This window comes from Haliaeetus albicilla, chromosome 22 (assembly GCF_947461875.1).
Source record: "Haliaeetus albicilla chromosome 22, bHalAlb1.1, whole genome shotgun sequence".
NCBI lineage: Eukaryota > Metazoa > Chordata > Aves > Accipitriformes > Accipitridae > Haliaeetus > Haliaeetus albicilla.
The window spans coordinates 9160521-9188482 of NC_091504.1; the positions used below are offsets into that span (position 1 = coordinate 9160521).

The window sequence follows — 27962 nt, forward strand, 5'->3', positions numbered from 1 at the left end:
TATATTTAAAGGCTCAGTGCTGCCAGCGCTGTCCGCACGTGCTATGAGCATGTCAGGGCTCAGCTCACTGCTGAGATGGGGGGGGGCTCTGGGGCTCGTTTTAGTGAGGCAGCTTGGCTGGGGTGGGGGGCCGGGGTCAGGCTTTGTGTCCCCCTGCCCTGGGGGTGCTCCAGGATGGGGGTGTCCCCGTGGCTTGGGGGGGGGCACCCATCTCTCTTCATGGCTCTCTGTGGGGCTGCTGGCTTGCCTTTTGGCTCTGTTGGGGTGGAGGCACCCATCTCCCTCCATGGCTTTTTTTGGGGGGGCACCCGTCTTTTCCCATGGGTCACCTACCTCTCAGCATCCCCCCACGGCCATGGGTCTCTCCTGCTCCCCCTCCACACCATGGCCCTCTGCGGTGCCCAGCTGACGGCTGGCTCCTGCCTGCTCCCCCACCATTGTCCCCTCCTCATCACCCCCATCTCAGAGCCGGGGGCTCCCCCTGCTCCCACACTTGCAGGGGGCTTGTGGGCTGTTGTCTTCCTCCCACGGTCATGGCCCTCCAAAAGTGGCTCCTCCAGTGATGGAGCCCAGGGGCCACTCTGCCACGGCCAGGCTTTGGGGACAGCGCTGCATGGCCGTCCCCTACAAGTGAGGGTGACATGAGCTGGTGACCCTGTGTCTCCGGCTGCTGCCATCCCCCATGGCATGCTGCCGGCGTGGTGCCAGCGATGATGGGGACACCCCCAGGGTGGAGGGGACATGTCCCCTTGCCTATCGGGTGAGTGGCATCGCCTGGAATTGGTGACCTGTGGTGGCTCAAGCAGGTCCCAAATCAGCCCAGGATGAGGTACCTGGGGACACCTGCCTTTGGGGACAGATGGGTGACACCGCAGTGCCCTGATGCTTGTCTCTCCTCCTCCATGAAAGCCTGCTCCAGCCAAAAAGGGGCTGCAGGAGCTTGGGGCAGCCCAAGGAGATCCACTACCCCATGCCAGCAGGATGCCATGATGGGGACGGTGACCCCACGTGGGCAGTGCCACCCCAGGGCCCCCACGCCAGAAGGTGTCCCATGCCATCACATCCCTGACACGAGCCTTTCCCAGTGCTGCAGCGCTGTCACCATGCTCAGCCCCGTCCCTGTCCCCATCCCCAGGGCCCCCTGGGAGCGGAAAAGCAGCGACGGCAGCATCTGTGCTGGCCGTGCCGGCAGCTGCCAGCCTGCCTGCCCTGCCCCACGCTCGCTGCCGCCGTATAAATAGAGGCAGTGAGAGGCAGGGAGCTCCTGGCAGCCACCATGAAGGGCCTCAACCTGCTCTGCTGCTGCGTGGCCTCGCTCCTGCTCCTTGGCACTGCAGGTATGGCTGCCCGCCGGGCTGCGGGTGCCCGTGGGTCCCCATGGGGCTGTGGGGGCCATGGGTCCCCAAGGAGGCTGCGGGTCCCCATGGGGCTGCAGGTGCCCATGGGGCTGTGGGTGCCTGTGGGGTAGTAGGTACCTATGGGGCTGTGGGCACCCAGCAGGGTTGTGGGCACCCATAGGGCTGGGGGTGCCTATGGGCTGGGGTGCCCAGTGGGGCTGTGGGCACCCAGCAGGGTTGTGGGCACCCATAGGGCTGGGGGTGCCTGTGGGCTGGGGTGCCCAGTGGGGCTGTGGGCACCTTTGGGACTGCGGGTGCCTGTGGTGCTGTGGGTGCCCTGCAGGTTTGTAGGAACCCATGGGGCTGTGGGTGCCCATGGGGCTGTGGGTGCCTTGCAAGGCTGCAGTTACCCATGGGGCTGTGGGTGCTGCTAGAGCTGTGGCTGCTCATGGGGCTGCAGGTGCCAGTGAGGCTCTGGGGTGCCCAGCTTGCACCCCAGGGCTGGGTGGGTGCCAGGAACAGGACAGGGTGGCAGGGGTACAGCCATGCTGGCTCCCCGGCAGCTCTGCCAAGGCTGCAGGGTCACCCCAAAATGTGCAGGGAGACACAGTGGGGAACTGTGGACAGGAAGGGCTGGAGGGGGGATGTGGGCTGGGGTCCCCCCTCCAGAGCCAGGGTGGGCACAGAGGCTGTGCTGCCACCAATGTGCTCAGGGTCAGTGTCACCCATGGCTGCCGAGGTGGCTCGGTTTCGGGCTGTGAGGACTTGGGGGGGCTGCTGTGGTGCTGGGGCACCCCGTAATCAGAGCAGGATGGGGTAGGCTGTTTGCCCTAGGGGTCTTCCCCCCCCCCAAGGACTGGCCAAGCAAGATAGCACTTTGGGTGACCCCCAATCCCCTTCCCCGGGCTGTCCTATCCCCACTTAGCACCCCTGTCCCCAGCTGGGCGTCCCTTGGGGGCCATGCAGTGGGGCGGCATCGCTGGTACCCTTGCTTGCCCTTGAGTTAATTTGGGCCGGTTCTCTGCCTGGCCGGGCTCCGGCGGCCGTGCTGCCGGGAGGGGGGCGGCTAAGTATGGAAACAGCCGTGTAAGGGGACACTGTGCTCCCTGCAGCCGCCCTGGCCCCCCCCCAGCCGCCGGCCCCCCCGGCCTGCGCCGCCGCGGCCCCGCGCGCGAGCACCCGCAGCTGCCGCCTTCCAGCACCCGGCACCCCCAGCCCCGCCGAGTTTTGGCCTTTTAAGGGCATCTTGGACCATTCTTGTGAATAAATGGGTTTGTGGGTCAGCGATGCACCACGCCGGTGGTAGAGTGACCTCCGTGGGGCTGTGGGTCAGGTCTGGGGACAGGGGTGGATGGAAAGGTCCTCTATGGGCATGGCTGGTGGATGGTGCCAACCCAGGCTAGGCTGGTGGCTCTGTGGGACATCAGGGGCTTGTCACCATGGTGGGTGACCACCAGCCCAGCTCTTGGTTGGGTTGAGGCTGGCACTGAGGCTGGCACAGAGGCTGGCATGGCCTGAGCTGTGGCAGACAGCAAGGGAGCAGCCTGGGTGATGCCATGGGGCTGGACATGGTGTCGGGCAGCTCATCACCAGCACCCTGCTCAGCCCAGCGCTGGGATCCCCCGTCTTGGAGGAGGCTCCGGGGCCGGGAGGCACCTTGGGGTCTGCAGCCCCGGAGCCGGCTCCGAGGGGCAGCTGGCACCCCCTGAAACCCCACCCTTGGCATCTCCTACTTATTGGGGGGGTCCTGTATTTCACCCTGGTCCTGTAGCTCTGGGAAAAAGATATAAGCAGTGGCACATCTCCTGCCTGTGGTTCTGCTTCACAGGGACCAGTGGGGTTTGCACGATGAGTTTTGCTTTTCCTTTGGCGCCAAGCTGGGCTCTCAGACCTGGGCTCCTTTGGGGTGCAGGAGGTGGGCTTGGGGTGGAGGTGGGGAGGTGTTTTCCCATTTTTAACCCTTGTCTTCCCATTTAACCACCCTTTGGTAAGGAGAAGGCAGGGGGATCCCAGCAGGGAACTGGGTCCTTCACTGATGCATTGTGGAGAGGTGCGGTTCTCAGGGCGAGGGCAGGGTTTGGTGACACCTGGTGCTGCTGGGACCCTGTCACCACTCCCACAGGCTAGGGGTAGGAAGTGTCCTGTGCCTGTGCTTGTGCAGCCCCAGCCAAAACAGCCCATGGCCCACATGGATGGGCCTGGCAAAGCTCTCCAGCGCAGCCAGAAGCCCCAGCGGGGGCCAGCACCCACCGCAGGGCTGGGTGATGGCTCAGGACAAGGGCACTCGCCTGCTGCTCCATCCCTGCTCCTGCCTGGGGGAAGGTCTCCCTCTCTCCACACTTGCACCTTGGGCAGAGCACGGCCATCCCTTCCAGGCTGGGTGGCCGTAGTGAGTCCCTGTGGCCACCGAGGATGGGCCACGGGGATGCTGGCAGGGCAGTACCCAGCCATCACGCTTGGCAGCTTTGCCCTGGGGAGCCCTTGGCCCCCCACAGCCATCACGTATTGAGTGGGAGGGCTATGCTGGGCTGTGCCGTCACCACCTCCAAGCCAGGCGAGGAGTTGAGGAAAGGCCTGGCATGCTGGCATCCTCCTGCAGCAAGTGCAGAGGGCACTACGGAACTGGCACAGACCCATCCTGGTGACAGCGAGCACGGGCCACAGCCCTCAGGACTCCTCATTCTGCTTCAGCCTGGGAGGCGTCACCTCAGGATGGGCTCCATCACCATGTCCTCATGGCATCTTGGGGTGTTCTTCATCACCCAGGACGTCACCTTGGGGTGGGTTCTATCACCTGGAATGTCACCTCAGTTGGGCTCAGGGCCCAGGACTCAGCACCCATGGGAACTCCCCACCCTGACCATCCCAGACAAATGGCTCCCAAGGTAACCAGTTTCCCCAAGAGGTGGGGGACTGCTGTGTCCCAGTGACACCCCACTGGACTCATCCCACCTCCCCCCAGCATTGACACAACCATGGGCACCACTGCCATTAGGTGCAGGAGTGGCCACAGTGAGGCAAGGGTCTTGGGGTGACACAGGCACCCATGGATCTTGGTTGCTTGTGCCACCTACATCCCTGTCACACCCCTGGTACCTTGCCTGGAGGAGATTCCGGCCCCTGTGGGTGCCCTATCTCTCTCCCAAACTGTTGCCTGAGGAAAGCAAGGCAGATGTCAGGCAGGTTGGCTTCGCTGTGACACCCTCTCCCATCAGCCATCCCTGTCGTGGTGTGTAGGTGACAGCCAGGCAGGCAGGACAGCTGGGACACTTTGCTTGTGCATGGCCCCGGTGGCACAGAGGCACCAGCAGGTCCCCATGAGACAGCACCAGGCTGGGAGGGCTGTGCTGTGCCCCACTCACCAATCCGCCAGCCCCACACAGGTGCCAGATCCCCGTGCTGGGATCACGGGCTCGCTGGGGTGCTGAAACCCCAGCTCAGCTGGTGGGTCCAAGGGTGACCAAATTGCTCATAAAATTGCCTGTTCCCCAGGCACTGCAGGAATAGCAGCAGGCCCTGGTGCCTTGGCAGGGCTTTGCTGGGCTATTTTCAGCCCACAGGGACATTTCCCTTGTAAGCGATAACCCAAGGAAGCCAGTGAGCTCGTGTGCTGGTGGGGGCTGGCGGAGGGGCCGGGGAGTCTCCAGCCGGGCATCCCGAGCCACACTGGGGTGTTGGAAGTGGCAGCACGGCCCTGGTACCGGCCAGGTGCATGGCTTGACCCTGCCTGCCTCCCCGCTCGTGGGGGCACGCCGTGGAAGAGGGCTTGGAGCTGCGTGGCCCCATCCCTATGCAATGGCTGAGCTGGGATCCCCTGGGTACCACTGCTTGGCATGGTCAGGCAGCATCTCTGCCTGGACTTTCCCATTGATATGAGGATCTTGTGGGACGATGGATCATCAGGCTTTAAAATCCAGGCTGATGAGTCCAAGGGCTCTCACTGTCCTGCCCAGGTGCCCAGGAATCCTTACGATGACCAAAGAAGAGGGATGGGGAGTCTTCATGCAGGAGGACTCACATTCAGTGCATGGAGGATATCCCTTGGGGCCACCAGGGAAGCCCTGGGGTGGGTTGGTGAAGCCTCCCATTGCTGAATGCCCGGGGACAGGACCAGCGTGACCTCTCAGGAGTCCCTCCTCTGGAGGAAGGGGCTTCTCCAGCCCCAGTCATGGCACAGCGCTTCCCTCAGGTCCTTCAGCATCTCCCTGGGCTGCAGACCCCATGGGTAGATGTTCCTCAACGTAGAGAGTGACATTTGCCTGTGCCGAAATACATGCTGTTTTCTTGCCGTCTGCTCACTTATGGACCCAGATCTCCCCTGGCCAGGGAGCGGTGGCTGCTTTGTCTTCCACCGCCCTGATCTTTGTGTCTTCTGTAAGTCAGGAGTTCAGGTTTTCTTCCAAATCTTTAGGGTGAATGCCCTGTGGGGAGACAGTTGAAAAAACACCCAGCAGAAGTGATTCCCTATTTTCATCTCTATATTTAGGAAGCTCCAAGCCTGGTTTTAATCCCTTTGGTGCATCCTGGTGAGGTTTCTTTACCCTTTCTTAATCAAAATATCATGCAGTTCTAGCAGACTATTTATAGAAATCAAATCAATTTGTATTTTTTTTCAACTAAACTTAAAATCTCGTCCACAAATGAAGTCAAGTTAGTCTGACGAAGCTGTTTCCTATACACCCGCTGGGCTCTACATTGAAAAACTGGAAAATATTTGGGTTTTGCTGGTGCCTTGGGATCACGAAGCCTCTGGGATGGGATGCTGTGGCTAGGTGTGCACAAGGGTCTGGACAATCAACCCCATCCTCGGCCACTCTTGTGCTTGTGTCCTCTGGGCTTCATGAGCCACTTTGGGACCCTTTCCTCTCCCAGTCGGTGAAAGTGTTGGCCTGGCCGGCTCCAAACTGGTGCTGCAGCTGGGGTCCCATCTGACCTGGCTGATGAAGGGCTGCCGTGTGAAACATGGCAATAAAACACCGGCACTTCCTCCGTGGGGCTTGGTGGTGGCGCCGGGCTCTGCTGGGATAGCACAGGGTGGGAAACAGGCACAGGAATAGCGGGGAGGAGATGCCGTCCTCTGTCACGCTCCGGCCAAGCACCCAGGGATGGGCGTGCAAGGCTGGGGTGCCCAGGCCTAAGCCCAGGTGAGGTGTATGGCGCCCGCTTTGGGCTCCCCCAGCCCTGCCTCCCGCCTCAGCAGGGTTACTGGTTGCAGAAAGGTCAGGCTCACAGGGCTCATCCACCTCAATTCACTTTTTCCAGAAGCCGGGCTGCTGGCTGGCAGCAGCACGGAGCATCGTAATCCCCGGGTGCTGCACCCCTGCCCCGGCAGACCCCTGCGTGCAGCTGATGGCTGGGGCAGGCAGGGGCCGACCCTTGCTGAAGGCAGGGCCAAGTGTCATGGGGCTGCGGTTTGAGCACCAGAGACCTGGCAAACTCGTGTCAGGTCCCCAGCTAGCTTGAGTCCTGGGCTCTCAGAGCCATGAGCTGGAGGAGCACCAGGGGTACGTCCCTGAGTAGAGGTTATAGGAACCCCACAGAGCCCAGAAGGCAGGGACATTGCCATGAAGTGGCAGGGGGTCTCACAGGAAAGGAGGGTCTGCAGCAGGTCCAGCAGTGCGGCTGGTGTCTTCTGTGGAAAATTCCGGGAAGTCCCAGCCAGTTCCTTTGAGGCCAGCCATCTTCCGTGAGGTTTTAAAGAGCTTCATCAGAACAAAGCACAGCCTTGCCTCTCCCTGAAAAGGAAGGGACAGATGTTTGGGGTGCAAGCTTCCCCCAAAACGCCACTGGGAGGATAAGGGGAGAGCAGGACTTGCAGGAGCCAGTGGATAAGTCCCCTGCACGCTGCAGGGGCTGGGATCTGGGCAGGGGAAGGGGGCGTGCGAAAAGCCATCCCCGCGGCATTGCGCATCTCAGGCCCCACGCTCGGGGCTCCTATTTCTGCTGGAGGGGGAGAACATCCCTCCCAGGGCCACCTGTGCCCATCTGTCCCTCCTAGCCAGCCCCTGCCCCGGTTCTATCCTCGGGGGCTGTCCCTCCTGGAGGACCCATTTCGGCACCAGGGTGTTGCTGTTCCATATAATCCCATGCAGGGATGGAGGGGACACGGTGGCAGGGTCACAGTCAGCCTCTGGCAGCCATCCCTATCCTTTCCACACAGGCTTTTCCCAGATGCAAGCCAGCTGTGGCATCCTGTGGCACACAGAGCCCTGCCATGAGCTCTCCGTCCCCGCAGCTGTGCCCCAGGGTGCTATCACTTCTGGGGAAGGGGTCCCCAGGCAGCCAACAGCCCTTCCAGCCCCTACAGATAGGCATGAGATTCAGGGCGGGCAGGGGCAGCGCAAGCTGGGGACCCTCTGGGAGGTCAGATCCCCAAGGGGAGCAGGGCAAGGGCTACTCTCTGATGCCAGCGGGCTGCTTGGCACAATGCAGGGCATGAACAAGGGGAGCCCCGGTGTCACTTTACAAGGTGGCTGTCCCTGGTCCCTCCCGGGGCCCACGGGGACCCGCAGGACGGGGCCCAGGTGCGGATGTCACCCTTGGCTGGCAGCAGGGTGAGGGGCTGGGGCCTCATCATCGCCTGCACCCCGCTGAGCTGCTCCTTCTGATTCCCCCGTACAGTTGCTGGGCCATATTTTTAGCCTCTGGCGGACGCACAGAGGGTGTTAAGCCCATAACCTTCGGCCCATCTCGCTGCTCATCGGCCGGCCATCTGCAGATCAGCACAATTCACCGTGTGATGGATTTGGAGACCATGTAGGGGAAACAGGAGGGAGAAGGAGGTGGAGAGGGGAGAGGGACTTTGTATAAGACCTTGAAGGTCACAGGAAATTAAGTCTGTGACCAGCACACTGGCAGGAACATCCCAGTCGGAGTGCCTGGGGAATATTTCCCTTTTCCCACGAGGGACAGCTCATGGCGGATGCCAAAGTTGCCATTGTGCCCGGCCACAGTGGATGACGGCCCCTCTGTCCCTCTGCATTGGGTCAGAGGGGACACGCAGACGCCAGACAAAGCCCTCGGGACACGCGAGGTCTCCTTTGCCTGGCGCTGCTCCCCCCCTGCCCGCATTGACCCTCCCTGAATGCCCGCCCAAGGACCTGCACTCCCCTCCCAGCCCTCCAGGTCACCGGCTATTTTGGGGCCAAGCCGAGGATATCCCTGTCTCCGTCGGCCGAGGGGACCCTCGGGAGACCCAGGCTGGTCTCCAGGCTGCCAGGGCCAGGCAGGGGCATGCTGGCCCCGAGCCACCTGTGGCTTTACAGGTCAGACGTAGCACATTCTCCTTCGAGTGGCTCCCAGCAGGCTGGGCACCCTGAGGGGTCCCAGGGGTCCTGCAGGAAGGTGACCCGAAGGAGAAGGGTGCTCCAGGTGGGAGGGAGGTAGGTGGGAGCTGTGCAGGACCCGTCTCCCTCCAGCTGGGAGCTGAATCGGGAGCCCAGAGGCACCTGTGAGCCACGTGCCAGCAAAGGACGGAGGAGGTCGGCGAGGGCAGAGCAAGGGTGACCCATGCATCCGGTTTCGGCAGGGCGAGGGGCCACGGGGACGGCGGCAGCTCCACCGTGCCAGGCTGCACATGAGAGTGACTGGAAACCCTGGCAGGCTGAGGCACGCCCCGTCCCCGCCAGCCGCCTGCCGCTGGCATGGCTCATCCCCCGGCAGGAATCTGCCGCCGCTGCCTGACTCCCAGCTAACAGCACCACTGGCCCCGCCATGGGTAGAGATGCAACCACCTGCCCAGAGTCCCCGGCCATGGCAAACTGGCTTGCAGTGGGCAGAGTGGTCTGGGGCTGGCGCTGCGCCCACCCTGGCTCAGCTGTCCCGTGCTCAGCCACCGCGGTTCCCCGTGGCCAAGACCGGCGAGCCCCAGCACCGCAGCTTTGCTGAGGCCGAGGCCTGCCAATGCTCTGCAGGACACACAGCCCCGTGGCTCCCCAGCACGGACACGGTGCAGGAGCCGGAGAAGAGGGCTGGCTGCCAGCCGGCTGGCTGTGCCCAGCACTGCCTGTGCCCGGTGCTGCCTGCTCTCCTCCCCGCAGCCTGGGTGGAGGTGGCATTTTTTCCTGGTTGGCATCTGCTTGCCAGCTGGAGTACAAAGGAATTATTTTCCTCTGAAACGCTTCCCTGGTATGCAGGCATTAGACGTTTTGGGGGATTATTTAGACTAGCAGCAACTGTTTGTAACAGAGACAGTATAGCTGGTGATCTTTTATTTTTGGCACCCGTTGACTAATGTTAAATTGCAGTTGGAGGCCTATGGAAAATACGGATGGCTTCTCCCAGGCCGCAGAACAAACTCATTGTGTCCCCGCCAGCCGCACAGTGCGGCAAATGCTTTCCTAGTGAAGGGATGCTCACAATAAATAGCTCCCGAGCCCTGCTGCCAGGGTCAGGCCCTGCCCGCGCTTGCCCCCTGCAGAAAGGCAGGGCCCCATGCCAGGGAGCCCCTTGCCTCTTCCTCTCCCTTGCACCTTCCTCCTCCTCACCCTTGCCCAGCCACCTGCCATGGCTCTCCCGAGGCAGGGCTGGGGAAGGACCTTTTTAACCTGCCAAGTGCCTCCAGCCCCTCAAGCTACGCTTTTTGTTATTCCTCCCCCCCCCCCGCCCCCATTTTTAAGGGCTGCTTTGCCACCTTCCTGCAGCGCTTTGCAGTGGGTAGCAGCCACAGCCCCGGGCAGCCATGGCTGGCGCAGCCGTAGGGCCCCCTGCTAGCATCAGCTTTGCCCCCCCAAAACACTTCTTTGCACCCAGCTTCTTGCAACAGGGAGAGAAAATTGAGCTGGAACTAGAGAAGGTTTAGGAAAGAGTTTAAACCTCTTGGTAACAGCCACAAATCCTCCCTCAGGCCCCCCCCCCAGCACTGACGGGGAACAAGTGGGTGCCCTGGTAGCCATGTGCCAGCGCGGGTAAGACTGACTGAGCTGTTCTCATCGTTTAGAGCCACACGCCCCCGGCATGGACCATGTCGGCGGTGCTGCTGAAAGCCCCTTGCCAGCCGCAGAGCCCAGGCTGGAGGAGAAGGCAGCTGATGGCAGCCCTGAGGAGGACCAAGATGGCGGCCCTGCCAATACCTCCTTGCCTGGTACTGCTGAGGAGGGACGTGGAGAGGGGGAGGAAGAGCCGGTGGGTGGCCTGAGCAGGGACCTGGGGCCAGGGGATGGCCGGCTGGAGGACACCACCAGGGAGAAGGTCCAGGACGGGCCCAGCAAGGCACAGAGCCTAGGGGAGGACACCATGCTGGGTACCCCTGAGGCAGCGCATCATGAAGGGAACCACGGGCCTGGCTCACAAGATGGCTTCCATGCCCGGGAGGATAAGGAGCCCAGCACCAAGAAAGGAGTCTCTGAGGAGCAAGGGCAGCCTGGGGAAGAGAAAATGGAGGAGCCAAGAGCAGTGTCTGCTCCTGAGGGGGGACAGGAAGGGGACGAGCAGAGCTCAGAGGAAGATGATGAACAAGGGGAGTCTGAGGAAGATGAACATGGCAAGTCTGAGGAAGATGGAGGCGAGGGAGAGTCCAAGGAGGAGGGAGAGTCTAAGGAGGAGGAAGAGTCTGAGGAAGATGGTGCTGGGCCAACAGGGCCAGAGAACGGAGCTGAAGGGAGTGACAAGGAAGTGGCCAGCACTTCCAGCAAAAAGGGCCATGGCAAACCAGCAGCTGCAGGCAAGGGAGAAGCTGGGGATGGCCCTGCCAGCTGCCATCACCCACCCTGTGGGGACACAGCAGAAGACCTGCCAGCAGCGGTGGAAGACCCACCAGCAGCAGAAGACCCGCCAGCAGCAGTGGAAAACCCACCAGTAGCAGAAGACCCACCAGCAGTGGTGGAAAACCCCCCAGCAGCAGAAGACCCCCCTGCAGACAAGCCATCACTGGCAGAAACGGAGAGCCCACCTGGCCACAGCACCCACCCAGCTGCCGCTGAGCTCCGGCACAGCCAGATAGGTTGGAGTCTTTTCTTGTTGGTGTGCTGTAGCAGCGAGAGTGACCTACTATCAACCCCCGGCGGAGCTGAGCTTGGCACATTAAACTGCGCCTAGTGCATGGCCCTCTCCTAACGCTTGTGCTTCCTGCACCTGCCCCTAACCGCTGCACGGCTGGGCCGGCTGCGGGCATCAAGGGCACAGGCAGGAGCCCGCAGATGCCTGCAATGCAGGCACTCATTGCAGCAATACCAAAGCTGGCTGACATTTCCTTCACTGCACTTTAAGCCCATCATTTCTCCTCTGGGCTGTGGACGCTGATAAGATTTTTAACACACAGGCCCCTCTCAGCACCCGCAGACCTCTTAAAGGCCCTTTATGCTCCATGCTCAGAGTCCTCCGGACCCCCAGCTTGCTTGGTGCAAGGGCAGGATGGTGCCTGGGCTGGTGGGTCTCTTGTCCACCAGCCCTTGCCTTGTAGGGAAGGTGTGAAGAGCTAATTCAGACCGATGAATTGCTGAAGCACCAGCTCTGGCCACGTTCAATCAGTAAAAGGCTAGCTAAGGAAAAGGGACACCCCCCACCATGATTTCTTGTGGACTTTGGCTCACGGGTTGGGCAGTGACCTTCGGACCCAGCTGTCTTTTTCTGCTTTCATCCATAATGTCCCAGCTCAAAAAGTTCCCATTTGTGCTGAAAGGGAAACACAGTTTGGTCTCTGTGGCTTTACTTGGCAAGTCAAAAGGTCTTCCTCAGCCCAACACTCGGTAGACATTCAACACAGTCCCAGGGCTTGGCGGTGCCCTGCTTGGCCCAGGCATCCCCAGCCCAGCCAGCTAGCACACATCTGTCCCCAGACCTGTCCCCAAACTCCCACTAAAGCCCAACCCAGCTCCAGATACCAAAAAGCATTTGGAGCTGCACAGGGCCCCTGGTAAGCCAGCACCTCCAGGGAGAGGACGCCTCTGTCTCCCTGTCTTGGGGACATCGGGGTGCCTACCCCAGGTGGAGGCACCTGCCTCATGCTCCCCAGGCCTGGCACAGAGCTGTGGGGATCCCAGGCCACCCTGAGCCAGGGCTCCATGCAGAGGGCTCCAGCCTGATCTGGGGGCAGAGGTGGGAGAAGTGGGAGGGAACAACCCTTTTGGCAAAGGCGAGGCGGCCAGGATGGGTCAGGCTGGCCGGTCTCTCAAGAGCCAGCCCCAGCCTTGCACATCCTCATGTCTCTGTCTCAATGCATAATTTTGGGGGGCAAGTGGACAGACAGAGAGGCAGAGAAGAGTGTGCCTGCAAGCAAGGCTTAGTCTTGGAGGAGCTGCAGCTGCCGGGGGAAGCGGCAGGGCAGGCAGGGGCCCCATCGGGCAGCAGGTGCCACGTGTGCTCGTGCTACGCTCCAGCCCCGGGAGCCCCTTCCAGGCACATCCTTCGCATTCCCCGCGAGCGGCCGCCCTCACTCCCCCCAGGGACACGGCGTGCCTCCCTCGCCAGCCGCTCCTCGGAGCCAAGCAGTTGCCCATGACGCTTTCCCCAGCAGCCACAGCCCTGGCAGCCTGCGCCAAGCCTCCAGGAGCCTTTGCAAAAGAGAAATTGCGTGGTGTGCCAAAGGCGACAGCAACTGTCAAGGCGCACGGCAGGTCTGTGGACTTGGGGTGTGTGTGCTCCCCCAAGCCCTCTCCTCAGCAGTAGCTTGTGTGAGTGCCTGTGTGGAGTCCCCTGCTCCAGCAGTAACAGGTCTCCTTGTGTTTTCCTCCAGAAGAGGTTGAAGATGCCAGCGAGCCGACCAAGCGTGACCGGTCCCACTTGGAGAGCACCCTCAAGCTGAACGAGGACAAACCTGCTGACGATTTCTCAGGTGAGGGGGCCTGGGTGGCACTGAGCCATGCATGCCCTGCTCCTTCACTCCAGGCAACCCCTGCAGGACAGGCTCTTCACCATTCTTGCTGCACCCGGAGCATGGATGGGATTTCGCTTCCCTAGAGTGTTTTGGTTTTAACCTTACTTCTTGTAGGCCCAGCAACACCATAGCTTCAATAACAGCCCTTTTGCTGCTCTTGGGTTAACATACTTTAGGTATTTTAAAGACAGCCCCAAGGGCATACAAGAATTAGGAGGGTTAGAAAGGCTGGAAGATGCAGATGGTGAATCAGCCCCAGCCAGCCATGCTGCTGCCCAGAGAAACCTGGGGCAACTTGTAATAAAGGGTTTGGATTTTTATTCCAATTACTTACTGGGTTTTGCTATTATAAAGCTTGCTTCTGCTGACCTCATAGGTGGTCTGGACTGGAAAGAAAGCGATAAAAGCTGCTGTGGAAAAAGCTCCTTCTTCTATCCAGCAGCTTAGGGGCTGTGTCATAGGTCCCTGGCACCGTGGTGGAGGGCTTTTGGGATCATGGGTGTTGAGTGCTAAACAGCATTAACGAGAGATATTCCTTCCATCAGCTGCTGGCACGTGCAAGACCAGCAGCAGATGGGGACAGTAGCCAGCAGGAAACATTAGCAGGGAGGGGCATCAAAATGCATGACTGGGATCAGTTTGACCAAGATTTCAACTGTAAGCCAAGTCCCTTAATCCACAGCTAAGTCACCCTCAAGATCTGCAGGGAATGCCCAGCAGCTTACCTAGGAGGGACTCAGTCAGGGTGGTGGGGTTTGCTTTTCACCTGTCTGCATGCTTCTGCCCCTGCAGGAGCACTGCAGCGGCTGAGGAAGATCTACCACTCCTCCATCAAGCCCCTGGAACAGTCCTACAGATACAACGAGCTGAGACAACATGAGATCACAGGTAATGCCGTGGGCACTGGGGTCTCCGGCACCATCAGGTCATTGGGGTGCAGGTAACAGCACAGAGAGCAGATCACGGAAAGGCTCAGATAGATAGTTTGTCTTCCTTTGTGGCTTCCCAAAAAGGCCATGAACATGCTGGGCTTAGAGGCCATGCCCTAGTGAACCCAGCGGCAGGCATTCCTGCATCTGCCTTAGACCATCTGCTGTCAGGACCATATGTGTAGGCTGACTATTGAGCCCTGCCTGCTTTGGGTCCTCCACCTGCTCAACACCAATGCCCTGTACCCATGCCAAGCAGCGATCACAGCCCAGTGAAACAGGCTTGGCAAGGAAGCTTAGGACCTCTCAAGGCTGGGGATGAGCTTCCTGGGGGTGGCTGGAGCTGGCATCCTTCCTGCTCAGTATGGGACACAGCCATGTGGGCAGGGTATCCCTCAAGTTCAGCAGTCTTCACTCATCCTGGGAGTTACAGTTTCCACCCCTTGGCAAGTACAGACACATTGGATCAGGTGAACAGGTCCCTGTGGCCACAGGCACTGGCTTGGGCTGAGCCCCAACAGTACATGTGTCCCTCCAGAAGAGGAAAGTGCAGCCCTGGTCCCAAGATGCTCACAAACTACAGGAAGCTCTTGTGACCCATATGACACAAGCAGCCTCATTTTCTAAGCACAGATGGATCAAGCCCAAGCCCAAGGTCCCTGTTCACCAGGGTAATTCTCCTGTGAACCCTTACTCCATCCCTGTTCTGAGCCAGATGCCCCCTGTGCCTTGGCTAGTCAGGCAAGGGATGCTTGAACCCCTGCTGCCTGTGTCCCAGGGCTGCATGCCCACATCAGTCTCCTGGCAGGGTCCCTCCTTGTCCTGAAGTTCTGCCTCCCTCCCCAGGTTTCCAGCCTCACACACCCTGGAGCCATGCCCTCCCTCCTGGTGAGACAGGACCTAGATACACCCTCCACACAGACCTTCCTTTTGCAGCTGGACTCTACTCCACCAGTGCACAGGTCCCATATTCATTTGGGCAAACCCCTGGGACATATCCCCTTAGAGCCTCTGTTTTACAGGCACACCCACTGCAGCCCTAATACAACTCCTAAATCTGTGTCAAATATTTTGTAAGCAGGCTTGAACATCTCCATGCCCAGCCAGCCCATCTCCAGCTTAGAGGCAGTGGGGAAGCATGGGGGACCCATGGGGCAGGGACAGGTCTATAAAGTCCTCATCACCAGCCCAGGTCCTGTCCCCTCAAGACACGGAGCACCCTGGACATCACCCATCACCCACCACCCACCCACAGGGGTTCTGGAGGGGACATTTGTAGGTCTCATAAAACATGAGCTGTAACTAGCTCTCCCGCAGCCAGTTCTGTGTTGCTGCCTTTGCAGTGCCTGTTTCACTCTGTCCTGCTTGCCAGCAGCTGGGGACCACAATCCGCTTGCTGTGTGGGAGGGTAACTGGGGGGGTGGGGGGGTGTCACAGCAACACACCATGCTGCAGCCAGCACAGGAGGGGTGCCCTGCAGACCATCACCCCACAGCTGCTGTCACCCACCCAGTGGTTTGGCCTGTCCCCTCCCTCATGCAGCCAGTACAGCACTGCCACGTGCCTGGGGAAGGAGCACCAGAAGCTGTAGGGTTGGCATCCCAGTGTGCATCCCCACAGCCTCTTCAGCAGCAGCACCGTGCAGTGAGGGCAGCCCAGCCATGCCCTGTCCCAGCTGTCTCCATCCTGGAGCTCACAGATTCAGCAACACCCCAACCTCCTCTCCAAGCTGCTTTGGTCTGTGTTGGTGGCAGTGCAAGCATCTGCATTTACTGTCAGCTCAACCTGGGACACTGTTTAGGAGGACATTTGGGGTTACAGGGGTAGGCTCCCAGCCTCTAACCCTCACTTTGCTGTTCACTGCCAGAGGACGCAGCCCCCAGCTTCAGTTCCCAGTGCACAACCCATTTCCTTGCTCAGGACATCCCACTTCACCCTTCAGCCATCCCATGACCAAGCAGCCACCTCCCTGCTCCCTTTTTGGGAGGAAGCAAGTGTTTCTCAGGACCCTGTTGGCTTCCTCTCAACTCCTGAGGAAACAACTAACCCTTGTGTTTTCCCACCCCAAGGCCCCTCTCAAACCCAGCTCCTGAGCAGGACTCACCACAGACACAGGTCCTGGTGTTCCTCACAGCCTCATCTTACAACACACCATGGTCTGTTCCACTTCACTATGAGGAACGACCATCCCTCAGGCTGAGAGTCCCCCAGGTCAGGTCCCAGCAGGAGTGCCCCCAGCACACCCTGTTGTGTCCTACACAGCACCCTCCCAGCAGTCCAGATACAATCCAGAGCTGGTAAGCTACAACCTCCTGGCCCTAAGGGAAGGGCCTGTGGACACCGCATTGCCTGCAGCCCTCAGCTCAGCCATGAGACACCCTGGCATGAGATTACCCTCAGAAATGTTGGTCCTGCCACCAGTCTCCTAGAAGCCTCTCTGACATCCCAACACACACCACTCCATCCTGGAAGCCTAGAGCCCAGCAGTTTGCCTCCAATACCCACAGATCCAGCTTTTCCCAATCCCTCATTAGCAGTGTAATTAGAAAAACCTGCAAATTAGTTAGAGGGTTGGCCCAGAGAGCCCTCTTGACATTGTAAGGCAAGCGAGGACATGGTGGGGCTGAGGGAGTCTTCTCAGCTGTTTCTTCTGTATGGTGCCCCTGTCCTGAGTGGGTTTGTTGCATCTGTGGTGCCGCTGCAAGGTGGGAGATGCCCCCAACCTCTCCCCCTGTGCCCACTCCACATGGCAGGGGGAGGCTGGAGGGTGCAGAGCTGCAGGCCCAGCTGACTGGGAGGACCAGGACAGCTGGGAGAGCGGCAGGACTGGCCTGTCATGGAATATGTGTGACCTTTGGAGGTGTAAGCCAATATAGAGGGGTGCCATCGCAAGCACCTTCACCCCTCCATTACGCAGCAGCCCTCCATTTTGTCTCCCTTCCCATTGGCTTTGCTTGCATGCACCAGCCAGTGTAATCCAAGGAGCTCCTCTGCTCACCACAGCTCGCAAAAAAACCTGTGTAGCCAAGTGTCACCTGTCCTGGGGGAGCTGCAACTGCCACTGACAACCTCGGATTCTGAATTGTCGGGGTGCATCCCAGAAAACTCATGCCACACCTTCTGCTTACCCCGTGTTTAAGCCTGGCGGGTGCCATCTCCTTTTCCCTGCCTGCCGACCTCCCGTGTCTCCACTCTGCCATCCCATGTGTGTGCAGGCACTCTCTGGCTGGGTCTGCCTGTGTGCTTGGTCACAGCAGGGCCACCCTGTAGGGATTGTTGCTAGCTCAGAGGTGAGGGACTCTCCCAGTCTGGTGATGGGAAGCTTGCTCTGAAGTCATGCCAGTTTGTGGTGCATGCTGGTGACCCTAATTACTGTATATGTGCCATTAACAAGTGTCACTGTATAGGCAATGACCTCCCAGTTGCCATCACCAGCCACCCTAGGGCTGGTTACGGGTAACCACACCACTGGGGTGGTCAGGATGCTTGTCGGGGTTGGTTACTGTCCTGACCACAGCTTGTTGGGCTCTGTTTGCTCGGTGAACATTGCTGGGGAAGGCAATAACTCTGCTAAGCAGGGCAGGAGCGTTGGGGTGCTGTCTCAGACATGGCAGCTCCCCCAGGCCACATCCCCGGTGCACAAGGCAGACTGGGGTTTAGTGCTTGTCCTGGTAGCTGTGGGTCTTGTTGCTCACAGACTGTAACTCCTTCTCTCCTGCTGGGAATGTGGCCGTCGCTGGCTTTTCCTGCCCACGAGAAGGCCAGGGCCAGTCTTCAGCTCCCTCCTCGGCCTGGGACAGACCCAGGCAGCTGCATCCCTCCTTCGACTCATGGTACCTTTTCTCTCTCCCCGTGTCCCTTGCTATCAGCTTACCCCGGACGCACCCTGGGCTCCTCTGCCACAGGTTGGTATCGCTGCCTGTTACCTGCATGCTGCCAGTGCTGCCTAAGCTCTTTGCTGGCCTCTGGCTTTCCTATTCACCTGCCCCAACAGAGCCACACTTCCCAGGCACCAAGCAGACCCCGGTACTTGGCATCCCATGGCACCCACCAGAGCCAGTGTCCCCAGCCCTTCCAGAGCTTGGCACATGTGTCGCTGTACTTTGTCCCAGGCCTGACTCTGTGCACCCCAACAGCCCCCTCCTTCCTGCAATCTCCACCTGGCCCAGGCTTTGACACCTTTCCCTCTTGAGTTAAGACTGAAGAGGTTGCGTGTTCCTCTAGCCACGGTTCAAAGGCGTTTGTGGTGGACCTGTGGGTTGATCTCTCACCCACAGCAAGAACTGGAGGTGCCCAGCAGATAGCCCACACTATGGAGGGGGTTCTTCCCACGCTTCACCCTCCTACGTGCAGAAACTTTCCTGAATGTCCACCCTTGATCCCCCCTGGCTGCAGCTTAAGCCAATGAGCCCGCAGCAGCTGTCCCAGTAACACAGGCTGGCCCCTGCACGGCGGCCTCAGCCCCCTCGGGAGCCAGAGCTGGCTCCTCTCCCTGCCTATCCTGCTCAGGGTGTGCTGCCAGGTCCCCTCCAAAGAAGCAGAAGATGGGAGATGGGCCAAGAAATGCCAACCAACACCCAGCCCTTCCCCTGGGTCAGGTGCTGGGCCACGGGAACAATGTCCCTGCTGCAACATGAGGCAGCGAATTCCTATATTCTGGTACTCGTGTCCTACCCCACAGCCCCTGCTGCCAGATCCTGCCAAAACAGGCTCCTCTGCGCCCCGGCTCCATATGCGGCAGAGCCCTGCCAGCGCCTGGAGGGTCTCTGGCTCCCAGTCATGCCAGCATGTCGGCAGCAGAGAGGATTGTAGATATATATAGCATATCTCGATAGCTGTCTTATCTGCATCTCTAGCTGCAGGCGCACACACGCGCGTGCTGCTTGTGTGGGCGTACGCTCACAGGGAGCACAGCGCGGAGGCAGGCACAGGCAATCTGCAGCCACGTGTGCCTTGTCCCTCTGTCTGCGGGCACACGTGCTGTGTGGGTACTTCTGGCTTTTGAAGCTTCAGGAGCAGGCTGGCCAGCCCTCCAAGGGCTGCCGTGTGGTGCATCCATACCATAGGCAGAGTGGCTGGTGGTGTTTGCAGTACAGGGATGGGGTGACAGTGTGGGCAATGCTGGGAGAGTCTTCCCAGGGGTTTTAGCCTTCCTGGGTGGTTTGAGGACAGAGTGAGACCTTTGTGCCCGTGGCTCAGTCTGAACCAGGAGAGGAAGGAGGTTTTGCCACGTCCTCCGCTTTGCCTAGCATCCTCAGGACAGACTTGCACAACGGGGGGTGAGCTGACACCAGGCACTTCTGCGGGGCTTGAGGACAAAGAGGGAGAAAAGCCAGCCCAGGGTTAATCCCAGCCCCAGAGCAGCAGTGCTCCCACCCAAGGGCCGCCTGGTGATGCAAGCAACATGGAAAAACCTCCCAGAAAGCCACTGCTTAAGGAAAACACACCTATTTGGACATCCAAATTGCTCCTACCCCCCAAGCTGAACAGTCCAAGACAAATGCAGGCTCTGTGGAGGCAGATGTGACCTTGCTGGCCCTGTTTGCCAGGTGCTTTGCAGGATCACAGCATGCTCTTTACCCTGCAAACACGGCAGCTTAGAGAAGCTGTGTTTTAAGCTGCTGTGTTTTAAGCAGGACCACAGATGAAGGGGCGCAAGGTTTGAGGACCTCCCTGCTCGCAGGCAGGGCCTGATCACACACCAGCGTGCGACTGCTTCTGCAAATGCCACCAGGACATGCCTGGTGATGAGCTGGGATGAGCTCGAGCTGGGATGGAGCTTGAGCTGGGAGCGAGGCAGGCTGGGCTGGGAGCGAGCAGCCACAGGGTGGCTGGAGAGAGCCGCCGTGATGGAGCTGCCGCCAGCCTTGCCCAGGGCTGGCTCTTTTCCCCTGGCTGGACCATCAAGGTGACCCAAATTGGTGCTGACAGACACAGCGGGGGGACGTAGCAGGGACAGATGCCAGGCCAGCACCCTCCCGGGTGGGAGATGCTCTCTGCCCTCCCAGACCCTGGGCAGCAGCCAGGAGGACCCGTGCATGGCCTCAGATCCTCGGAGCTGTTGTGCTACCTGGAGAGCTGCAAGGATCCAGTGCCTGGCACTGCCCACAAAGCCCATGGGGTGCCAGCACCCCGCTCCCAAAGCGAGGGGTAGAGTTGGGCTCAACGAGCTGTCGGTGACCTGGCAGGAGGGCTGCCTGCCTGCATCGCTGCCCGCCTCGGCACAGCGGGGCAGAGGTGGGGACGTGAAGCGGAGCCGGGTCGCGCGGGCTGCCTGCGTTCACACAGCCACGCCTGTCCGGGAACGCGTTACAAAAGAGCACGCGGGAACCCGCCTCAAACCTCTGGCACAACATCACAGGGGATAATAATAACAATAATCATCCGAAACCCAATTAAAGCCAGCAAGCGAACAGAGCAGCAGTGATTGAGTGGCACAGAGGAATGATTAATCATGAAAGTCTGAGGTTTCAACATTTGTTTTTGTCCCGTGTGAGAAGACAACATTGGATCCCCACAGCTCACAGGCAGGGAGTGGGCAGGGCTGTCCCCCTGGTTCGGATGTGGCTGCCCTGCTTTGGCGAGGAGGGTTGAGCTGCCTGGATGCAGCTGTGCCCCATGGAGAGATGTCCCCAGCCCATTCTCTTCCCCAGTGGTGACATGGTGGCCCTGCATTGGGCAGATGCAAGCAGGAGGAGGCTGGCACACTCTGCCCAATTCCTGCACCCATGGTCAGATAGGTTCGGTGCGGAACCACCATGCAGTGCCCTCTGGCACCCTTGGGAGCAGGATCTCAGCACCATGTGGGCTTTGCGGCTCCCCCCACCTTGGAGATGGATCCCCAGCTTGGTGGAAAGCTGCTGGCTCCTGAGTGGGCAGCAGGCATGGAGCAGCGGGGTCTCTCAGCCACTGCAGGGAAAATAGCTTTGCCTTAGGCGCAGGGCTGAAGAGAGGGTGCCGAGGGTGGCGTGGGTCCCCCAAGGGCATCTGCTCGCCCTGTGTCACAGGGGGAAGGCTCAGCTCTGGCTGAGAGACAGCAGCTCTCAGCTCCTCTGGTAGCACCTAGCCCCTCTCCTGGCTGGATTCCTGCTGGCAGCAGTGGGACAGATCCTCTCTCCCACCCTGAGTGCAAGACTGGGATGGGGAAGGTTCCCACCAGCGGAAACTCACTCATCCAGTTTTTTCCTTCCATTTCTGGCCTGACTTGGGCTTGAGCCGACTAGCAGGCTCCCGGACGTCCTGGGCAAAGCTTGAGAGCTGGCATGGGCCAGGGGCTCCTCTGGCTCTGCCGGCTGCCTGCCCAGTGGCCTGGGTGCTTGGGGGGTCGAGCAGCATGGGCACAGGCCAATTACACAGGTCCCACTTGAGCAGGGATTGCTCCTGGGGATTGTGGCTGCGTGTGTCCAGGGAACTCCATGCTCCTAGACCGATCATGTAGCATGTGACATGGGGCCTTATGGGCCCATCACCAGCCTCCTTGAGCCCCTTAGCAAACTGCAGAACTTGAAGAGTGCGGGATGGGGACTGTAGTTCATTCTCTTCCCGCCTTTCCGCAGGCCCAAAGCAGGGCCGTTCGCCCAGCCTGCTCTCCCCGCACTGGGCTGGAGCCTTGCGCCCAGCCCACACGTAAGCAGGGACCTTCTGCTCGACCAGAGGGCTGGGAGCCACGACCCGGGAGCAGATCCCTGTGAGGATATGGTGGAAAGGCTTGCAGGCAGCTGGCACAAGGCTTGCACCATGCTTACCGAGCACTGCACCATAGTATTTATTGCTCCTTAAACCACGCCAGCTCCCTTTGCACGTGGCATTCACCTGGCTGCCGCATGGCCACCCTCTTCGCATGTCCTGTGCTTTGTGGCGGCTGCCTTCTAACAACAGTCCCCCCTGCAGCCACCCCCAAACTCACTCTGGCTAAACCAGAACCGAACTGAGACAAGATTTAAAAGACTTCAAGTCTTCCTGTAGTCAAAGAAGGGCCGAACCTCAGAGAATGTCAGACAAGTGATGTGGGGTCTCCTGCAGAGCATGGTGACGTCCCGCTCCTGCAGACACTGGAGCCCGTCGCTGGGCGATGCCTTGGCTCGCAAATGGCTGGTGGCCCCAAAAGGGTGGCTGTTTCCCCAGCAGCATCACCGCGCTGCTCAGATGGGATGCTCGTTACAGCCAGCAGTTAATCGCGTGGCGGCGACGGCTATTGTTTCTTCACTTCCTCTTGTTATTTCCCCTCTCCGCAGATGGGGAGATCACTTCCAAGCCAATGGTGCTATTCCTGGGACCGTGGAGCGTCGGCAAATCCTCCATGATAAACTACCTCCTTGGGCTGGACGACACTCCCTACCAGCTCTACACAGGTACCATGCTCACCACTCCCTCCCTTTCTGCTAGGGCTGTGCTGGCACTGGCATTTCTGCATCTCTGCAGTCAGCAATTCCTGGCCATGTCTCTTCGATCCCCCTCACAATGGCAGGGAGGTTGGGATCTGGTCCATGCTGCCTGGCTGCAGTGCCACGCGGAGGGAGAGGTTCTGCACCATGGCCCAAGGCCTGTCCACCCTCTCCCGGGAGGAGGAGGGCATCTTTCCCCACAGCATCCCCATCCTGCAGCGCATGGCTCACTGCCTCCGACCTTGATCACGAGAGCAGCCATCATGTCACAAGGCCAACTCGCCTTTGCCTTCTCCCCTTCCCTCCTCATGTGGAGCCAATTAATTTGCCCTCCCAGGAGAAAAGCCATTCCCCTTCCCTCCTCCCTGCTCCCACGGATGTCATCTCTCAGCTGAGGGCAGATGTCCGTGGCCAGCTCTGCACCGCGGTAATGAGGGCTCCTGGGAGGTGGTTCTCCAGGGCACCTTGTGCAGTCAGGCCACTTCCAGAACAACCAGTCCCCACAGCAGACAGTCCTGCTGGCATTTTCTCAAGAGGTTTGGCAAGAATTTCATAGCCCCGCTGCTTGCCTTCCCCCAGCATCTCTTGGCAAGCAAGTGATGCTCCTGAGCTTCCCGGCTAGTTCCAGGCCAGCCCTGTCACGTCCATTGCCCAGCATGGATTTCACAGGTCTGCTATTCCTCTTGTTGCTGGGCAGGGGCAGAACCCACCACCTCTGAATTCACTGTCATCATGCACGGCCCCAAGCTGAAGACCATCGAGGGCATCGTGATGGCTGCTGACAGCGCCCGCTCCTTCTCACCCCTGGAGAAGTTTGGGCAGAATTTCTTGGAGAAGCTGATAGGGATCGAGGTGCCCCACAAACTGCTAGAGCGAGTCACCTTTGTGGACACGCCGGGCATCATTGAAAACCGCAAGCAGCAAGAACGAGGTAGGGGTTTACTGGCTTCATCTAAGGGACTCCAGAAAAGATGCCATAACGATGTGAGATGACAAAAATGGCTGAAGCACAGCGGGGAAGAGCCCTAGGCTACAAAAGAGGTCTTGCATTGGAGGGGATGGCAGCATTTGTCTGCCCATGGGTATGGCAGCAGCATCTTGGACCTGGGGCACATACCCAAGTGTCATCAGCTAGAGCAGCCACTTCTGCTGTTTGGAGGTGTGACAGACAGGCATTTCGGCAAGGTGTGTCCTGGGGACTCCTTGGACAGTTGATCGTCTGCCTCAGCTCAGCATTTAATGCCCCATTTGTCATCCTTGGAGCCAGGCTTTGCCAATGGCTGGTGCTACAGCAGGGCCCAGAGAAGCACGAGTCTGTCCCCACAGCACCTGGAATGCCAGGACAGATCAGCAGGGCTTCTTGACCCACTTGATGCCCACTGGGGAAAGCAATGATGTGGCCAATATTTGCTCACAGGAGCTGCAGGAATCTGTGGCCAAATTCCCAGCAGGGAGAAAGAAGATTTAGAGGTGAGGCTGAGGGAGACATGTAGTCGCAGGCCCAGACACACAGGGATGGGTTTTCATGCCAAGAAACTCTGAAGTGTTTTTAGCACATGAGAAACAGGTTCTAGGCTGCATGGGAATCCCGCTGTGTCTCACACCCTGTCCAACCCGGACAGGGCGTGAGGTGTGGCAGGTTCAAGGTTTATCTATCCTTTGACCTGTAGGGACTCATTCTCTCTTTCCTCTCCTCAAGGTTACCCGTTCAACGATGTGTGCCAATGGTTCATTGATAGAGCTGATCTCATCTTCGTTGTTTTTGACCCTACAAAGCTGGACGTGGGCTTGGAGCTGGAGATGCTGTTTCGCCAGCTGAAGGGCCGCGAGTCTCAGATCCGAATCATCTTGAACAAAGCCGACAGCCTGGCTACCCAGGAGCTCATGCGAGTCTATGGTGCCTTATTCTGGAGCCTGGCTCCTCTCATCAATGTCACAGAGCCACCCAGAGTGTACGTCAGCTCCTTCTGGCCCCAGGAGTACCATCCGGATACCCACAAAGACCTGTTCCTCAAAGAAGAGATATCGCTCCTGGAAGATCTCAACCAGGTGATTGAGAACAGGATGGAAAATAAGATCGCCTTCATACGCCAGCACGCCATCCGGGTGCGCATCCACGCCCTTTTGGTCGATCGTTATCTACAGACCTACAAGGACAAAATGACCTTCTTTAGCGATGGAGAACTGGTGTTCAGGGACATTGTGGAAGATCCTGACAAGTTCTTTATCTTTAAGTCCATTCTGGCAAAGACCAATGTCAGCAAATTTGACCTCCCCAACCGCGAGGCTTACAAGGACTTCTTTGGCATCAACCCCATCACCAGTTTTAAGCTGCTGTCTCAGCAGTGTTCCTACATGGGAGGGTGTTTCCTAGAGAAGATTGAGAAGGCCATCACTCGTGAGCTTCCCGATCTCTTGGGAAGCATCGGCTTGGGGAAGAAGCCCAACATTCTCTCCTGTGACATCACTGGCTGTGGCGAAACCCCAAAGAATCGCTACAGGAAACCCTAAGGTGTCCTGTAATATAACCATCCACGTGTTCCTACTGGTGAATGAGCTTATGTCTTATCTGTCCAAGAAGCCGTGGTTTGTTAACCCTTTGAGTGCCACACTGGCAAAGGCTACTGTACGATGAGGACTTTGAGTCATTGACATCGATGGCAGGGGAAGATGGGTGGGCATAAGAAAGAGAATAAAAACTGTGAATTCCTGACATTTTACCTTTGTTCTTTTGAGTAGAAGGCAATGTTTAAGCTGTAAGTATGAGCAATGCACAGTGAGCTAGAACTGTAGCTGCTTTTTCACTGGTGCCAAGAGTGCATGAACAGGAATTTCAACCTCTGCATCTCCGAAGCCGGCAGGGAGCGAGAACAAGGGCACGGCGTAAGAGCACAGGGGAAAGTGGTGACACACTAACCCGGGGCATCACCAGGAGCCCTGGGGGCAAAGCGCTGGGCAAGGAAAGAGAGGCCAGATCCCAGCTGTTGTTTTCAGGCACAAGCGTCCTACAAATCTCTGCAAATATTGATCTTGTTTTTCTTTCTGAGACTTGTGGGTTACCAAGTGAGTTCTCCTTTCGCATAACAGCTGAGTTGAACTTCTGCAGCCTTCACCTGGGTGTTTGCCTTAAGAAGGGGTGTTTGCAGCTCCAGACAGATAGCCATGATGGGATTTGCAAGTCCATGTCAGAGGAAGCAGTGGGCTGGAAAGGAGCTGAGCTGTGCTGGAGGAGGAAGGCCAGCACCCCAAATCACACGGTCCCGCAAGAAGCCATGAGCAGGTTTTCCTCCCCCTGGGCCAGCACAGGGACAGGGCACTTCATGCCTGTGTGTGCCATCAGCCTCAAAAACCCATGCTGGCAAGTCAAGCCTGTGCAACAGCAGGGCTCTGAGGATTAAGCGTTTGGCAGTTTGACCTTGTTCAAGTCCGTGTTGCTGTTTTCTCAGTCAAAGCCCCATGTTTTTGTGCTGTGTGGAGGGAGGCATGAACAGGGGGTCACTAACCACATCCTTTTGCCCATCTGCTGATCTGTTCTCCCTAGGACAACCCAGGCAGGTTTCTCTGGCTTGTTCACCAAACTTCCCCCATTTTAGCCATGATTTTGTCTGCTCATCTCTGTGCATCAGCACTCAGTCCTGGGAAGAGAAAGAGTATTGCTTTGGAAACACCCGAGCAGGGTGAGGTTCCCCGTGGACAGCCAACCTTGAAATCCAGCAGTGAAAGCCAGGGGATTAGGGGTGGCCTCGTCACTTGGCCCTCATGGCCAGCATGTCTGGCTGCTGAGCCGAACGCAAACAAGCCAAGAGGTAGATGTTGGCCTGGATGGAAACTAGTGCCTTTGAGCCCACCAAGGACCTGCTGAATGTCCCTTCTCCTTCCTCCTGCCAAATGACCACAGCTAGCGCTGCTCTCCAGGAAACCTCTGGAGCAGAGGGACTTACCTTTGACAGGAACAAGAAGATGTGGAGGTGCCAGGTGAGGCAAGAAAAAGGCAAAAAGAATGAAAGAGGGAAAGAGAAAGCTGGGAATGGAAGGCTTTTGTGATGAGAAGGGTGTGAAGGGCAGTGCCCCTCGTCTCCATGTACCCAAAGGGGCATGGCCTAGGGCAGAAGGTCTGTGGAGGCTCCATGTCCCCTGGCACAGAGGCCAGGCACTGCAAAGAATAGGTCCCCTCCAGTCCAGGTGAGTTTGGGGGGACACTGCCCAAGGGACTTCCATGCTCCTTGCCTCTGCTTTGAGGTAGGACTCTACATTTGAACTTATGAAGACAAGACCCAAATCTACGTCCAAGCATGGGAAGGGGCATGGCTTGTGCAGAAGGATTTTGCCCACAGGGCAGAGGGGACCGGAGGTCCGAGGGAAAGCAAGCAGAGTGTCAGAGAAAGCAGCAGCCAGAAGAGCCTGGAGAGAAGTGATGTGTTCATGAGTCAGTGTCGCAAGGTCTCAAACCTGCCCCAGAGCTGCTGCCCCCCTCCACTGCTGTTCTTTCTTCTTTCTTGTACATAATCCTGTTGTTCATCAGCATCCCTCTCTGTCTCACCTACTCCTCCTCGCCTCTAACTCTCCTCTGCTGGGCTAGTCTGCATGGTTTTCTTAAGAGCTAATGGAATAGAAACGGGCTAATATTGTCACTGTTCCTGCCATCACACTGCGTGTCACTGTCACGGCAAGCAAAGGCTATCAAACATTTCTATTTGTGAGCGCTGTATCGTGCCACCTCTTTCCTTGCTGCCCTGTCCCCTCAAAGCCATGGGCTCTGGGGTACCCAGGGAAACGCCCCCCATCCCAGGAAGGAGCTCCAATGCTCCCTTATGGCCCTGAACCTAAAGGCACCATCGCTCTGCTCTCAGGCCACTCCCATCACTCTCCCCATCCCTTCTCTGTTTTCCTTTTCTTTTGCTTTATTCTCCAGCACTCATTGCCTCCTCTCCTCCCTTTCTCTTCGCTTCAGCACCCACATGCCCTGTGCAAAGCCCTGGTGCCCATGTCCTGGATGGGGCTCCTCTTGTGACAGCCAAAACCTTTTTCCTCTGCCCCAATATTGTACCTTAGGGTTCTCTTTCCAAAGCGATGTCAGTGGTGGTCCGATGCTGGGGCTGTTTTCTGCTCCCTGTGACACACACTGACTCGGCTCTGTGCTGGCTCGGGGAGACACCAACACTGAGATGCTTTCTCTCCTGTGGATCCAAGTAGCTGTCAGTCCCAAAAAGGTTGCAGTCCCCAGCCCCGCTCTCTCTGAGCTTTCTTAGGAGAGCTCTGGGAATCTGGGAGTGGAAATGGGGAGCAGGGACACCCTTTCATTTTGCTAAGAAACCCCAAGCCCATGGCACAGTGGGGTGAGCATCTCGTCTGAGAGCATCACAGGAGGGAGGGAGCTGGGACACAGGCCCACGTAGCTGCCCATGATCGTGTGCATTGGGATAAAACTGTCAGCTTGAACATCAGCCTGTCTAATAAAACCTGGTATTTTCCAAACACACTCCCTGCAGATGCTTGTTCT

General features: G+C 58.6%; 2 protein-coding genes across 5 annotated transcripts in view; one reads left to right on the forward strand and one right to left on the reverse strand.

Annotated features, from left to right (window-relative positions):
- The window catches only part of VASN (vasorin), a 347445-nt gene that overhangs the window by 40532 nt on the left and 278951 nt on the right, over positions 1–27962 (reverse strand). The gene's annotated exons all lie outside the window — the stretch shown is intronic.
- On the forward strand, positions 1211–27941 carry SRL (sarcalumenin). Of its 4 annotated transcripts, XM_069809741.1 has the most exons (9): positions 1211–1337; positions 10276–11066; positions 11106–11277; positions 13009–13107; positions 13942–14037; positions 17948–17983; positions 22313–22429; positions 23160–23393; positions 24162–27941. In XM_069809741.1, exons 1-9 carry the CDS (start codon positions 1277–1279, stop codon positions 24971–24973), a joined length of 2418 nt encoding a protein of 805 aa, XP_069665842.1. In that variant the 5' UTR covers positions 1211–1276; the 3' UTR covers positions 24974–27941. The 4 variants fall into 4 exon arrangements, with proteins under 4 accessions (XP_069665842.1, XP_069665839.1, XP_069665840.1 ...); XM_069809738.1 differs by having other exon boundaries at positions 10276–11277; XM_069809739.1 differs by having other exon boundaries at positions 10276–11277; positions 13012–13107.